Genomic DNA, 14,434 nt, shown 5'->3' with positions numbered 1-14,434 from the left:
TGTTGTGTGACCGCCATCTACGCAGCCAGCCTCGTCTGCTGCCATATTCCTTCTCTTCCTCCCTGCTTGTCGTCCCCTCCACATGCTCAAGCCACCCCGCCCACTCCTAGGGACCCTGCAGTCCCTTCCCTCCCTCTCTGGTGAAACCCCCCTTGCATGCTGCTACCAGGTGGCGCCTTCTCACTGGTGCTTCTCTGACTTCTGCTCTCTTGCATCTTCCTGGTGAGGTGATAGGGCGTGGACTCTGGAGCCACACCTGTGGACGGCCTCAGTTTGATTCCCGGCTCCACCACTTTCTGGTACTTTGGCCTTAGGAAATTCCTGAATTGCCCTGTGCCCTGCTCTCCTTATCTCTCCAATGGGAATGCAGATTGTAAATCTGTTTAGGGGTGGGGGTAGGGGGCTAGAGAGCTGATATGATAGCTAAAGAGTACAGGGTTTCCTTTTGAGAAGATGGAAAATGTTCTAAAATTGATGGTGGTGGGGATAAATATATCTGGGAGTACACTAAAAACCACTGAAGTGTATACTTTAAATGGGTGACTGGTATGGTATGTGAATATTATCTCAATATAGCTGTTGAAATATAAAGAAATAGTATATCTCAAGGTGGTTATGAGAATTAAATAAATTAGTGCATATAAAGTGTCTAAAGCAGCACCTGGCATATAGGAAAGATGCAGTCAGTGCTGGTTATCATTACGTAGACTCTTGGGTAATGCAGCCTTATGAACCAGGGTGCCCGGCTGTGTCCCAGACAAGATTGTGGCCCCTGCGGGCAGGAACCGAGGCTCTTGGGTGTCCCCCACTGGCCCAGCAGCCCCTCCTCTCACACGGCTCAGTTAGTGTTGTTGAATTAGACTCTTCCATTAGCATACAGACTTTCATGAGTTGTGCTCGTGGTAGGTGGGTGCTGCCTGCTGCAGAGGAGGGCTGCCTCTGGCCTGGAATTTCTCCAGTGTTATTTCCCCCATTGGGCTTAGAGGAGCTTGACCCACCACAAGGTTGTTTCCGCCTCCGCTCTGCTTTGGGAGTAAGATCTTCTGGGGACCAGACTGCAGGGAAGCTGATGGCCACCCATGCTGTCCCCCGTCTCCCCTAGTGATGTGGTGCTCGGCTGCGGCGGACGTCCTGTTTCTGATCGATGGCTCTCACAGCATTGGGAAAGGGAGCTTTGAAAGGTCCAAGCGCTTTGCCATCACAGTCTGTGATGCTCTGGACATCAACCCCAGGAGGGTGAGTGCACGTCTCGTTGTCTTTGTATGAGGGCGTCTTTGGCTGCAAGGGACAGAAATTCTATCTTAAGCAGAAGAGGGCATTTACTGGCTTGTGGAACCAGGAAGACTTAGGACGTGAATCCTGGTTCTAGGCACGATGGGATCCAGGGACTCAATCCCTCTCTTTTTCTCCTCCTCTCCATTTTGCTTCCCTCTGTTGGCTTCCTTCCCAGGCAGCTTTTCCTTACATAGCAAAGTTGCCCTACAATGTCCCTCAAGGTAGTCACCCCGGGAAAAAGAAAGTAGACTTCTTACCCTGTGGAGCTGGCAGAAGTCCCGGGGCGGCTCTAATTGGACAGGCATAGGTCACATGACAGTCCCTTGACCAATCACAGAAGCCAAAGGGAAGAGCTTGTCTGGCCAAACCTGAGTCATGTGCTTATCCTCATTCTTGCGTGGGGATGAACGCTTGGATTTCCCACTAGAAAGAGAGGTTGTGTTTGCAGAACAATGGGAAAGGGAAAGCATGCTGGCAGACAAAAACTGTAACTGCCTCTGAAGACTAGAGTCGTAATATGAAACACAGCTCCTACCCTCTCTGTTCACTTGAAAGGAACAGCTCCTGCCTAATCAATCCAGCCAGTATCTTCATTTCTTGTTCTTCCTTGTTTCAGAGAGCAAGTCTTACATGTCAGCAGTGCGCTAGCTGTGGCTCTTGTTGCTAAAGGGGCGTTTTGGAACAACTCAACAGAAAAACAGGCAGTGAACACAGATAGTTCCCAGAAAATGAAACATAGATGGCCCTTTGACATAGGAAAAGATGCCCAGCCTCACTCAATATAATAGCAAATCTCTGACCAATATACCATTTTTCACTTAACTAGATTAGCAAAACCCAAAGTTTGGTGTCATGCTCCATTGGCAAGTCTGTAGGAAACCGGTGTTCTCAGGCACTGCTGGTGGGAATGTGCAACCTCTCTATAGAGGAATCTGTAATAACAGTGTCTATCAAAATTACAAAGGCTGGGACCCTTTGACTCAGTATTTTATTCTACAGATACTCCCACAGGTGCAAAATAATGCACATATGAAGTTATTCATTGCAGTGTTGTTTGTAATTGTAAAAGATTTCAGGCAACCCAAAGGCCTACTCACAGGGGACAGGTAAATCTATTATGGTGTCTTCATATAATGAAACACAGGGCAGCTTTAGAAAGTGAATGAGGAAAATCGCTGATGTGGAAAGACACCAAAGCAAATGGAGTGTAAAATTAAGGTGCAAAAGGTATGTATAATGTGTTACCTTTTATGAAAAATGGAGATGAAAAGAGTCTATATTTGTATTCGTCTGTAGGTGCATGAAGAAAGTCTGGAGGGATTTGTAAGAGGCTAAGAGCAGCGGTTTCCCATTGAGGGAGAGGGTGGGAACCGAGCAGATGGGCACAAGTCCAGGGGGAGGCCCATCAGTATAAACGTCTTTATACTTTATGGATTTTGAACCACGTGAACTGACTCAAAAATCAAGTAAATTTAAGGGGGGCATTTTGGTCTGGAAAGCTATAATTACTTGAATTAGGGGCTAGTCACATACAGGTCAAGGAAGGAAGTGGTTTTCCAAGATGACATTCCTGGGTTAATCCTAGAAAAACCTCTAGGATTTAGGAGCAAAATAATGGCTTTTAACGAGGGCCAGATTTTCTCCAGAATGACCTGTCATTTGTGGAGAGTGAGCACATTACCCTGGACCTCAGGCCGTCTTGCATGGTTATAGCTGACATCATTCCATTGAGGTCAACCCATCACAGACTCTCAGAGGGTCAGGGCCAAGGGCAGCTGAATCTCTACCCTCCTACACACAGGGCCCTGATTTTAAAAGGAAGTGATTCTCTATGAAGTTTCACTCATTTTTTCAGGAAGGAAGAACCATAAAGATCAAACACTGTTGACCTTGGCATGGAGATAGTATGTCCTGAAATGGGTGGCCTGGAGATCCCAGCGGATGGCAAGTTGGAAGGGAAGAGTTGTATGGATTATTTGAGAATGTTTTACAACTGAAGAAACAGGCTCAGAGAGGCTAAGTGACTGCCTAGGGTCACACAGCAATCTTAGAAGAGAGCTAAGCTTGGAAGAACTGGTGCTCTTGCCTCTCAGCCCAGGACTACACATTCTGCTGTCACAATCACGTAGCACGTGGACAGCAGGCAACATGGTGGTGTGTGTCTGTGTATCTGTGTATGCGGAAGTGGGGGTGCTGATGGAATTCAGCATCCTCAAAGAGAGGGTAAGAAAACTATGACAGAAAAACTTGATGGGTGGTGCTGTTGGGAGCAACTATCTCAACACACAGGTCCCCAGATTTCAGAGAATTTAATCCCAATGTTGCCAAACCACGTCTAGAATGTGGCATTTTTAGGTTAGATATTGGCAAACCAGACAGTGCCCACAACAAGGAGACGGAACAGTGAGAGGCCTGGACTTTTCCATGTGAGGGAACCTGATTATCATTTTCATGGGAAAGAGGGTGCCTAGCGGCTCTCTTTTATTAAGAGGACCTAGTCTGGGTGTTGACGGAGCTGTATTTGGCTTGTCCTGAGAAAACTTTCTCACAGCAAGACCTGTTGAGCAAAGGAGTTGGGTGTCTACTTCACGTGCAAATGAGAACCTCCACCTGCAAGCTTCTCAGACTCGATGGAGTTGCTAGCGAAGGGATTTTGCATTAGGATGGTTTCAGATGCTTCAGTCTGACTTGTGGCTTCAGGTTTTGTGTGTTTGCTGCTGCATTTTGGTGTCATCGTCTTATCTCCATGTACAAGGGATTTGATTTGCACCTAATTTTACTTTCCAGGAAGAAATTTTTAAGTAGCTATAAATTAAGGCTTTTTATGGAATCTCTGTTTTGAGGTGGATTTAAGGTGTTTAAAAAGTCTTCCTCTCAACCCTTAAGCTGAGAAGTTCACTTCCTGGCTCTAATAGAATGATTGCAGCAGAGTGATTACAGTGTGGTGAGAAATCTGGGCAGGCTTGCTTCTGAGCAAACAGTAAACTAAAGACAAAAGGTAACGATTTTGCTCCCAAAACACCAATTAAATTAAATGCCTTGACTACTGACTCAAGCTGTTTCCATCTTGTTTTGTTTTGAAGTTTGCTCCTTCCTGTTTAATTTAAATAAATACACCCAGCTGTTGGTCTCAAGGGAGTTTTTAAACTAATTCATTCATTCACATGGTTCCAAAAAAAGACATTCAATGAAAAATATCCCTCCCAGTCACATATTTTCTGTTTGCCCCGCCCCCCTGCTGTCTTGAGCATCCTTACAGAGTCGCTTCATGCAAAATATAAGCAATATGAATATATATTCTAATTCTTACCCTTTTAACACAAAGGGTAGCATGCTATACACACAGTTTTATCCCTTGCCTTTTTCTCTTCACATTATCTTGGAAGTCTTTCCATATCTAGGTAGATACGTAATATAGGTCTTAATATAGGCATATACACTATATCATTTTTTATAGCTGATTAATGTTCCATTGTAAGGATTTACCAAGGTTTAGTTAACCAGCCCCTATTGATGGACATCCACTATTACAAATATATTGTGAGCTTGTAAATATCTCATTTCACACATATAGAAGTATATAGCTGTAGGGTAAATTCCCAATAGCCCCATGCATTAGTAATTTTCAATAAATATTGACAAATTGCTCTCTATGGATGCAATAACATTTATGTTCTTGTAGCAGTATTTGAGAATACTTGTTTCCCCCTGCAAACATTGTATCTGGCTTTTTGCTACATCTCAGTGCAACACCATCAAGCATCTTTTCTTATTAAAGAGCCATTTTGTATTTCCTGTTCTGTGATCTCTGTTCATAGCCTTGGCCCATTTTTCTGTTGGATTGTTGGTCTTTACACATATCAATTCTTAGACACTCTTATATATTGGGGAAACTAACCCTTTGTCTCTGATGTGAGTTGCAAATAACTTTTCATTTTGTCTTCATTTTTTGGTTGTGTTATGATATGTTTTGCCCTGTAGAAGTGTTCTTCATGTAGTCAGATTTATCAGTTTTCCTTTACAACTTCTGGATCGCAAGTCTCTTCTACTTTAAAGTTACAAATGAATTCTCCCAAGTTTTCTGGAACTTTTATGGTTACATTTTTGACATTTAAATCTTGAATCCATTTGCAATTTATCCTTTATTCATTTGCAGATGGCTATCCAGTTGTCCCAGTATCACTTACTGTACCATCTTTTCCCAATGGTTTGAGATGCTCCCTTTATCACATGCTAAATAAATTCAAGGGAGATTTGAAACGGGTCGCTTTTCACAAACTCCTTCCTGAGGTTCTCTACGACTCTGCTTCCCGCTGTCCCTCTCCCTCACATGCCCACCCAAGACTTCAATTTCTTCCTACTTAAGATTCCCAACAGCTCCTCCTGTGGGAGGAAGGCCCACTGGGCTGTGCTCCGTGGGAGCAGGTGCAGCCGGCCTGGTGTGGCCAAGTGCTTTGATCGGCTCCCAAGCGCCAGGGCTGTTAAGGGATCAGCAGCGAAGGAACTCACAGAGCAAGAAAAGATCAGCGTCGTTGTTTAAATATGAGTCTCTTGGCCAGAATCTGGGGTTAATTTTGAGAATAGTAACTGAGAATGTCGTTTCTCCAGGAGTTTAGAGAGCCAATGATTAGGTGCAGGGGTTAGGCCCTCAAGAGGAAGCTTAAATGTTTAAACCCTTCTCTGCTTGACACACACTAATCTTAAGGATCCAGGGAATGACTACTCAGTTTCCCTTCTCCAGTTTTGCAAGGCGTTGGATTTTCTCCTGTGGCCTTCTGAATGAGGATGCAAAATCAGGACTCGCCAGTGGCTCTCACAGCCTCCGCTACAGAGGAACTGCAGCTCCAGTAGTGCTCGTCTCCGATTAGGGAGCTGCTCGTCCCCCAGTCTGACTCTGGCCTGGAGATCTGGCCTTGCCCTAGCTTGGTAGGAGGAGGCCTGGACGAGCGGGCCCGCCAGCCAAGGATGGGTGTGTGGTGGCTGCGGATAGCTTCTGTGACACCCCTGGTTGGGGGTTTAGCTGAAGTCCTGTGCTGGCTGCTGAGAGGGTGATTGGCGTAACAGGCTTAGTGAAGATCACAGGCACCAAGTGCAAAGGCCGCGCTCCTTTCTTACTAGCCCTGGGCCAGACCTGCATCCTCTTTATTTTAGTTTCTCCAGCATTGATGTGGGTAGGAATAGCACCTCTGTGGATTAAATGTAATAAAGAGTTGAGAAGGCTTGAAACAGTGCTTACACCTGGGAGGCAGTAAGTGTGAGCAGAGACCCTAAAGTTCACAGCTCCACCCAGAGAGCTGTCGGAATGGAGGTCGAATTGGTGATGGTCAGTGTGGAGCAGGGGCAGGTTTGACCGTCTCCTTCCAGATTGTCCTCTCAGTCTTTGGAGCCTTCTTTTAAGGAGACGAGAGAAATACCAGCACTGGTATTTGTGAGTGGGCAGGAGGCAGGGTCGTTAACCTTTCCTGTCCCTTCTTTCCGCTCAGGGATGTTTGTGACTTGACCCTGCTCTCGGGCCCCGGGGCCCTCCGTCTCCCACTACAGGTCAGGGTGGGAGCGGTCCAGCTCAGTTCCGCCCCTCGTCTGGAATTCCCTATTGGATGCATTTTCAACCCAACAGGAAGTGAAGGCAAGAATCAGGAGGATGGTTTTCAGGTAAGTACCATCAGGTACTGCCGTGGTTCGGATGAAGGTAGCTGCTCTCAGAATCGTCCCTTGAAGGGTTGGGCCTGCTCTTGACCTCACAGAGAGAGAGGCTGTGGCCCGGCTTCCAAAAGCCCAGCCGAGCGAGCGCAGCAGGTGATAAGAATTCCCTTCTCAGAACTGCCCCTTATTACATGGTAATGTCCCAGGTGGAAATGTAAATGCAAGTTAAAAAAAAAAAAAGATTTGCTGTTACTGTGTGTGGCTGTCAGCCGGGAGAAAGGGCTAGTGAAGGTGGAGACAGGTTAAGAGCATGAGGTGGTAGAAAGAACCCTGGGTCCTTCTCCCAGTTCTGTCCCTGGTGACCACACAGCCAGGAGAATTCACCATGCTTCTTGGAGCCTCATTTTTGTGATCTAAAAAGACTAAGTGGTCCTCTGTTACTGAGAGCACTTTAAAAATGATGAATTTGTTTGTGTGCTCATATATATCCTATAAATAAATAAATATATATATATATATATATGTAGTGAGTCATAATTTTACTCACAAGTCAGCTGATGTGTGTATATGCACATACATCTATGTGTATACATATATTTTATGTATAAATATTTTATATATGTGTATTATATACATACACATATACAGCTACATGGATATGTGTGTTATACACATGCATGTATATACATGTACATACACACACACAGTGTTCTTCATAAGCCCTCACAGAGGAATGCCTTTATTTGTCACCTGCCACTCTGATCTCTGGATCTTCTTTGCCTCCGGCTGCCTCTTGCCCTAGCGGACCTGAAGTTCCACTCAAGTCCATGGTCCCAGCCATGTACAGCCGTCACCTCCGCTTGCAAAGGCTCTGAGGTCCTTTAATAGGCCTCGGGCCTCTGTAGGTCCCCAGTGCTCTCAATAAGCCAGAATCCCCACACTGGACACAGCAGGAACTCTGGGTGTCCTACAGGTCCCAGAGACCCCCAGTGACTTTTCTTAAAATTTTTATTTTATATTGGACCATAGTTGATTTACAATGTTGTGTTAGTTTCAGGGGTACAGAAAAGCGATTCACTTATACATATACATGTATCTATTCTTTCTTACATTCTTTTCTCATTTAGGTTATTACAGAATACTGAGCACAGTTCCCAGTGCTATATAGTAGGTCCTTGTTGGTTATCTATTTTAAATAGAGTAGTGTGTATATGTCAGTCCCAAACTCCTAATTTATCCCTATCCCCACCTCTCCCCTTTAGTAACCATAAGTTTGTTTTCCACGTCTGAGTCTGTTTTATGCATAAGTTCATTTGTATCATCATTTCCACTTCCAAATAAGTGATATCATATATTTGTTTTTGTCTGACTTACTTCACTTAGTATGATAATCTCTAAGTCCATCCATGTTGCTACAGATGGCATTAGTTCATTCTTTTATGGCAGAGTAACATTCCATTGTGCATATCACATCATCTTTATTCATTCCTCTGTCAATGGACATTTAGGTTGTTTCCATGTCTTGGCTATTGTAAACAGTACTACAATGAACATCGGGGTGCATGTATCCTTTCGAACCATGGTTTTCTCTGGAAATATGCCCAGGAGTGGGATTGCTGGATCATATGGTAGCTCTATTTTTAGTTTTTTTTAAGGAACCTCCATACTGTTTTCCTTAGTGGCTGTACCAATTTACATTCCCACAAACAGTGTTGGAGGGTTCCCTTTTCTCCATGCTCTCTCCAACATTTATTGTTTGTAGACTTTTTGATGATGGCCATTCTGACTGATGTGAGGTGATATCTCATTGTAGTTTTGATTGGCATTTCTCTAATAATTGGCGATGTTGAACATCTTTTCTTGTGCCTGTTGGCCATCTGTATGTCTTCTTTGGAGAAATGTCTATTTAGGTCTTCTGTCCTTTTTTTTTTTTTTTTTTTTTGTGGTACGCGGGTCTCTCACTGTTGTGGCCTCTCCCATTGCGCAGGAGCGCAGGCTCTGGACACGCAGGCTCAGTGGCCATGGCTCACGGGCCCAGCCGCTCCGCGGCATGTGGGATCTTCCCGGACTGGGGCATGAACCCGTGTCCCCTGCATCGGCAGGCAGACTCTCAACCACTGTGCCACCAGGGAGGCCCTCTTCTGTCCATTTTTTGATTGGGTTGTTTGTTTTTCTGATATTGAGCTGCATGAGCTTTTTGTAAATTTTGAAGGTTAATCCCTTGTTGGTTGCATCATTTGCAAATATTTTCTCTCATTCTGTGGGCTATATTTTCGCTTTGTTTATGGTTTCCTTTGCTGCACAAAAGCTTTTGAGTTTAATTAGATCCCACTTGTTTATTTTTGTTTTTATTTCCATTACTCTAGGAGATGGCTCAAAAAAGGTATTGCTGCGATTCATGTCCAAGGGTGTTCTGCCTATGTTTTCCTCTAAGAGTTTTATAGTATCCAGCCTCACATTTAGGTCTGTAATCCATTTTGAATTTATTTTTGTGTATGGTGTTAGAGGATGTTCTAATTTCATTGTTTTACATGTAGCTGTCCAGTTTTCCCAGCACCATTTATTGAAGAGACTATTTTCTTCATTGTATAGTCTTGCCTCCTTTGTCATAGATTAATTGATAGGTTTATTTCTGGGCTTTCTATCTGGTTCCATTGATCGATATCTCTGTTTTTGTGCCAGTATCACACTGTTTTAATTACTTTAGCTTTGTAGTATAGTCTGAAGTCAGGGAGCCTGATTCCTCCAGTGTCATTTTTGTTTCTTAAGATTGCTTTGGCTGTTTGGGGTCCATACAAATTAAAATTTTTTTTGTTCTAGTTCTGTGAAAAATGCCATTGGTGATTTGACAGGGATTGCATTGAATCTGTAGCATGCTTGTGATAGTATAGTCATTTTGACAATATCGATTCTTCCAGTCCAAGAACATGGTATATATTTCCATCTGTGTTAGCTTCAATTTCTTTCATCAGTGTCATATAGTTTTTGGAGTACAGGTCTTTTGCCTCCTTAGGTAGGTTTACCTAGGTATTTTATTCTTTTTGATGCAATGATAAATGGGATTGTTTCTTTAATTTCTCTTTCTGATATTTTGTTGTTAGTGTATAGACATACAACAGATTTCTGTGTATTAATTTTGTATCCTGCAACTTTACTGAATTTATTGATGACCTCTAGTAGTTTTCTTTTAAGATTTTCTATGTATAGTATCATGTCATCTGCAGACGGTGACAGTTTTACTTCTTTTCCAGTTTGAATTCATTTTATTTCTTCTTCTTCTCTGATTGCCATGGCTAGGACTTCCAAAACTATGTTGAATAAAAGTGGAGAGAGTGGACATCCTTGTCTTGTTCCTGATCTTAGAGGAAATGCTTTCAGATTTTCACCATTGAGTATGATGTTGGCTGTAGTTTTGTCATATATGGCCTTTATTATGTTGAGTTAAGTTCCCTCTATGCCCACTTTCTGGAGAGTTTTAATCATAAATGGGTATTGAATTTTGTCAAAAGCTTTTTCTGCATCTGTTGAGATGATCATAATGTTTTTATTCTTCAGTTTGTTAATGTGGTATATCACAGTGATTGCTTTGTGGATATCGAAAAATCCTTGCATCCCTGGGATATACCTTGCATCCCTGAGATATATCACGATCCTTGCATCATGGTATATGATCCTTTTAGTGTATTGTTGGATTCGGTTTGCTAGTATTTTGTTGAGGATTTTTGTGTCTGTGTTCATCAGTGATATTGGCCTGTAATTTTCTTTTTTTGTGGTATCTTTGTCTGGTTTTGGTATCAAGGTGATGGTGGCCTCATAGAATGAGTTTGGGAGTGTTCCTTCCTCTGCAATTTTTTGGAAAAGTTTCAGAAGGATAGGTGTTAACTCTTCTCTAAATGTTTGATAGAATTCACCTGTGAAGCCATTTGGTCCTGGACTTTTGTTTCTTGGGCGTTTTTTAATCACAGTTTCAATTTCAGTACTTGTGATTGGTCTGTTCATATTTTTTATTTCTTCATGGTTCAGTCTTGGGAGATTGTATCTTTATAAAATTTTTCCATTTCTTCTAGGTTGTCCATTTTATTGGCACGTAGTTGCTTGTAGTAGTCTCTGATGATCCTTTGTATTTCTTTGGTGTCAGTTGTAACTTCTTCATTTCTAATTTTATTGATTTGAGCCTGCTCCCTTTTTTTCTTGATGAGTCTGGCTAAAGGTTTATCAATTTTGCTTATCTTTTCAAGGAACCAGCATTTAGTTTCATTGATCTTTTCTATCACTTTCTTTGTCTCAATTTCATTTATTTCTGCTCTAATCTTTATGATTTCTTTCCTTCTAATGACTTTGGTTTTGTTTCTTCTTTCTCTAATTGCTTTAGGTGTAAGGTTAGGTTATTTATTGGGGATTTTTCTTGTTTCCTGGGGTAAGATTGTATTGCTATAAACTTCCTTCTTAGAACTGCTTTTGCTGCATCCCGTAGGTTTTGGATCATCATACTTTCATTTTCATTTGTCTCTAGTTATTTTTGGATTTCCTCTTTGATCTCTTCAGTGATCCATTGGTTGTTTAGTAGCATATTGTTTAACCTCCACGTGTTTGTGGGTTTTTTTGTGGTTTTTTTTTGTTTTGCAGTACTCTGGCCTCTCACCATTGTGGCCTCTCCCATCACGGAGCACAGGCTCCGGACGTGCAGGCTTAGCAGCCACGGCTCACGGGCTTAGCCGCTTTGCGGCATGTGGGATCTTCCTGGACCGGGGCATGAACCCGTCTCCCCTGCCTCGGCAGGCAGACTCTCAACCACTATGCCACCAGGGAAGCCCCGTGCTTGTGTTTTTTACAGCTTTTTTCCTGTAGTTTATTTCTATTCTCATCGCGTTGTGGTCGGAAAAGATGCTTGATATGATTTCAGTTTTCCTTTTTTTTTTTTTTTTTTTTTTTTTTTGCGGTATGCGGGCCTCTCACTGTTGTGGCCTCTCCCGTTGCGGAGCACAGACTCCGGATGCGCAGGCTCAGCAGCCATGGCTCACGGGCCTAGCCACTCTGCGGCATGTGGGATCTTCCTGGACCGGGGCACGAACCCATGTCCCCTGCATCGGCAGGCGGACTCTCAACCACTGCGCCACCAGGGAAACCCCAGTTTTCTTAAATTTACCGAGATTTACTTTGTAGCCTAGCATGTGATCAGTCCTGGAGAATGTTCCATGTGCACTTGAAACAAATGTGTGTTCTGCTGCTTTTGGACAGGATACTCTAAATATCAGTTAAGTGCATCTGGTCTAGTGTGTCATTTAAGGCCCGTGTCTCCTTATTGATTTTCTGTCTGGATGATCTGTCCATTGATGAAAGTGGTGTGTTAAAGCCCCCCCCCCCATTATTGTGTTACTGTTGATTTCTCCTTTTATGGCTGTTAGTATTTGCCTTATATATTGAGGTGCTCCTGTGTTGGGTGCATATATATTTACAATTGTTATATCTTCTTCTTAGATTGATCCCTTGATCATTGTGTAGTATCCTTCTTTATCTCTTGTAACAGTCTTTATTTTAAAGTCTGTTTTGTCTGATCTGAGTATTGCTTATTTAGCTGTCTTTTGATTTCCGTTTGCATGGAATACCTTTTTCCATTTACTCACTTTCAGCCTGTATGTATCCCTAGATCTTAAGTGGGTCTGTTGTAGACAGCATATACATGGGTCTTGTTTTTGTATCCATTTCAGCCAGCCTGTGTCTTTTTTTGGAGCATTTAATCTGTTTATGTTTAAGGTAATTACCCCCACCTCCGATACCAGCAGGTAGGTCTGGCCCAGGCTCTTATGAGATCACTGCTTTTTCCCCTGGGTCCTGGTGTGCACGAGACCTTGTATGTGTCCTCCAAGAGTGGAGTTTCTGTTACCGCAGTCCTGTGGAGCTCCTGTGATCAAACCCCGCTGGCCTTCAAGGCCAGATGCTCTGGGAGCTCCTCTTCCTGATGCCAGACCTGCAGGCTGGGGAGCCTGACATGGGGCTCAGAACTTTCACTCCTACAGGAGAACCTCTAAGATATAATTATTTTCCAGTTTGTGGGTTGCCCACCCAGTGGGTATGGGATTTGATTTTGTCACAGTTGTGCCCCTTCTACCATCTTGTTGTGGCTTCTTTGTCTTTGGATGTAGGTTATCTTTTTTGGTAAGTTCCAGCAGTTTTTTGTCAATGGTTGTTCAGCAGTTAGTTGTAATTTTGGTGTTTTCGTGAGAGGGGGTGAGCTCACGTCCTTCTACCCAGCCACCTTGTTACTGCCTCCATCCCCAGTGACTTCATCTTAGGTTGTTTATCCCAGCCCTTTCCTCTGACCTTGGGTGCAGAATGAGCAGCAAGTCAAATACAAGAAAGTTCAAAGGAAAAAGCACGTTAATATGTTTTTTAAAAGTGATATTAGTGTACATTGACCTTTCCATGTTCCCTTGGAGCCTTCTACCCTTGGGGCCTCCACGAATGGTTCCCGTAGAGAACAGTGGCATCCTCACTTCTGTATCTTGGGCCCAGACACACTGAGCAGTACTTGTCAAAGTGAGGTCTTTGGTCAGATGGTCTGAGTCAGAATTGCCTACGGAGTATGTTAAAGTGCAGGTGCCTGGCTGTCTCCATACCTGCGGAATCACTCTGGACAGAGATACTTAGAATCGGCACTTTTAAAAGGTCTCTTCCCACTGCCCCCTGGCCTAGGAGTGTTATACACACTAATTTATTTAAAGCAGCTTTATTGAGATATAATTAAAATACTGTAAAGTTCACACCTTTAATGTGTACAGTTCAGTGGTTTTTAGCATATTTTCAGGGTTATCCAACTACTACCATCATCTAATTTTAGAATATTTTCACCATCTCAATAAGAAACCTTGTAAGTAGACTTTTCTCCAGAGAGGATATATAAATGGCCAATAAGTACATGAAAAGATGCTCAACATCATTAGTCATTAAGGAAATGCAAATCAAAACCATAATGAGATACCACTTCACACCCACTAGGAGGGATAAAATGAAAGACAGACAATGACAAGTGTTGACAGAGATGTGGAGAAATTGGAGCCCTCATATGCTGCTGGTAGGATTGTAAAGTGGTGCAGCAACTTTGGAAAACAGTTCAGTAGTTCCTCAACATGTTAAACATAGAGTTACCGCATGTCCTAGGAATTCCACTCCAAGAGAATCAAAGACATATGCCTGCACAAAAACATGTACAATGATGTTCACAGCAGTATTATTTATGATAGTCAAAAATCCAATGGATGAATGGGTACACAAAATGTAATTTATTCATAAAAGCAAAAATGAACAGATAGGACTACATAAAACTCAAAAGCTTATGCACAGCAAAAGAAACAACAAAATGAAAAGGCAGCCTACAGAACTGGAGAGAAATTCTGCAAAGCATATATCAGGTAAGGTGGTATTATCCAAAATATATAAAGAACTCATACAAGCAATAACAAAAAAACCAACAATCTGGTTTAAAAATGGGCAGAAGAACTAAATAGACATTTTTCCA

General features: G+C 42.8%; 1 protein-coding gene across 1 annotated transcript in view; it reads left to right on the top strand.

The window, feature by feature from the left end:
* The window catches only part of VWA2 (von Willebrand factor A domain containing 2), a 48,444-nt gene that overhangs the window by 15,021 nt on the left and 18,989 nt on the right, over positions 1–14,434 (top strand). The window contains 3 exon segments of the mRNA XM_059054366.2: positions 1,103–1,236; positions 6,817–6,867; positions 6,869–6,927. Coding sequence (XP_058910349.1) covers positions 1,103–1,236; positions 6,817–6,867; positions 6,869–6,927 — 244 coding nt within the window.

This window comes from Kogia breviceps, chromosome 2, assembly GCF_026419965.1.
Source record: "Kogia breviceps isolate mKogBre1 chromosome 2, mKogBre1 haplotype 1, whole genome shotgun sequence".
In the NCBI taxonomy this organism is placed as follows: domain Eukaryota; kingdom Metazoa; phylum Chordata; class Mammalia; order Artiodactyla; family Physeteridae; genus Kogia; species Kogia breviceps.
The sequence above is the reverse complement of the archived record's forward strand: the minus strand, read 5'-3'. Positions and strand labels throughout refer to the sequence as shown.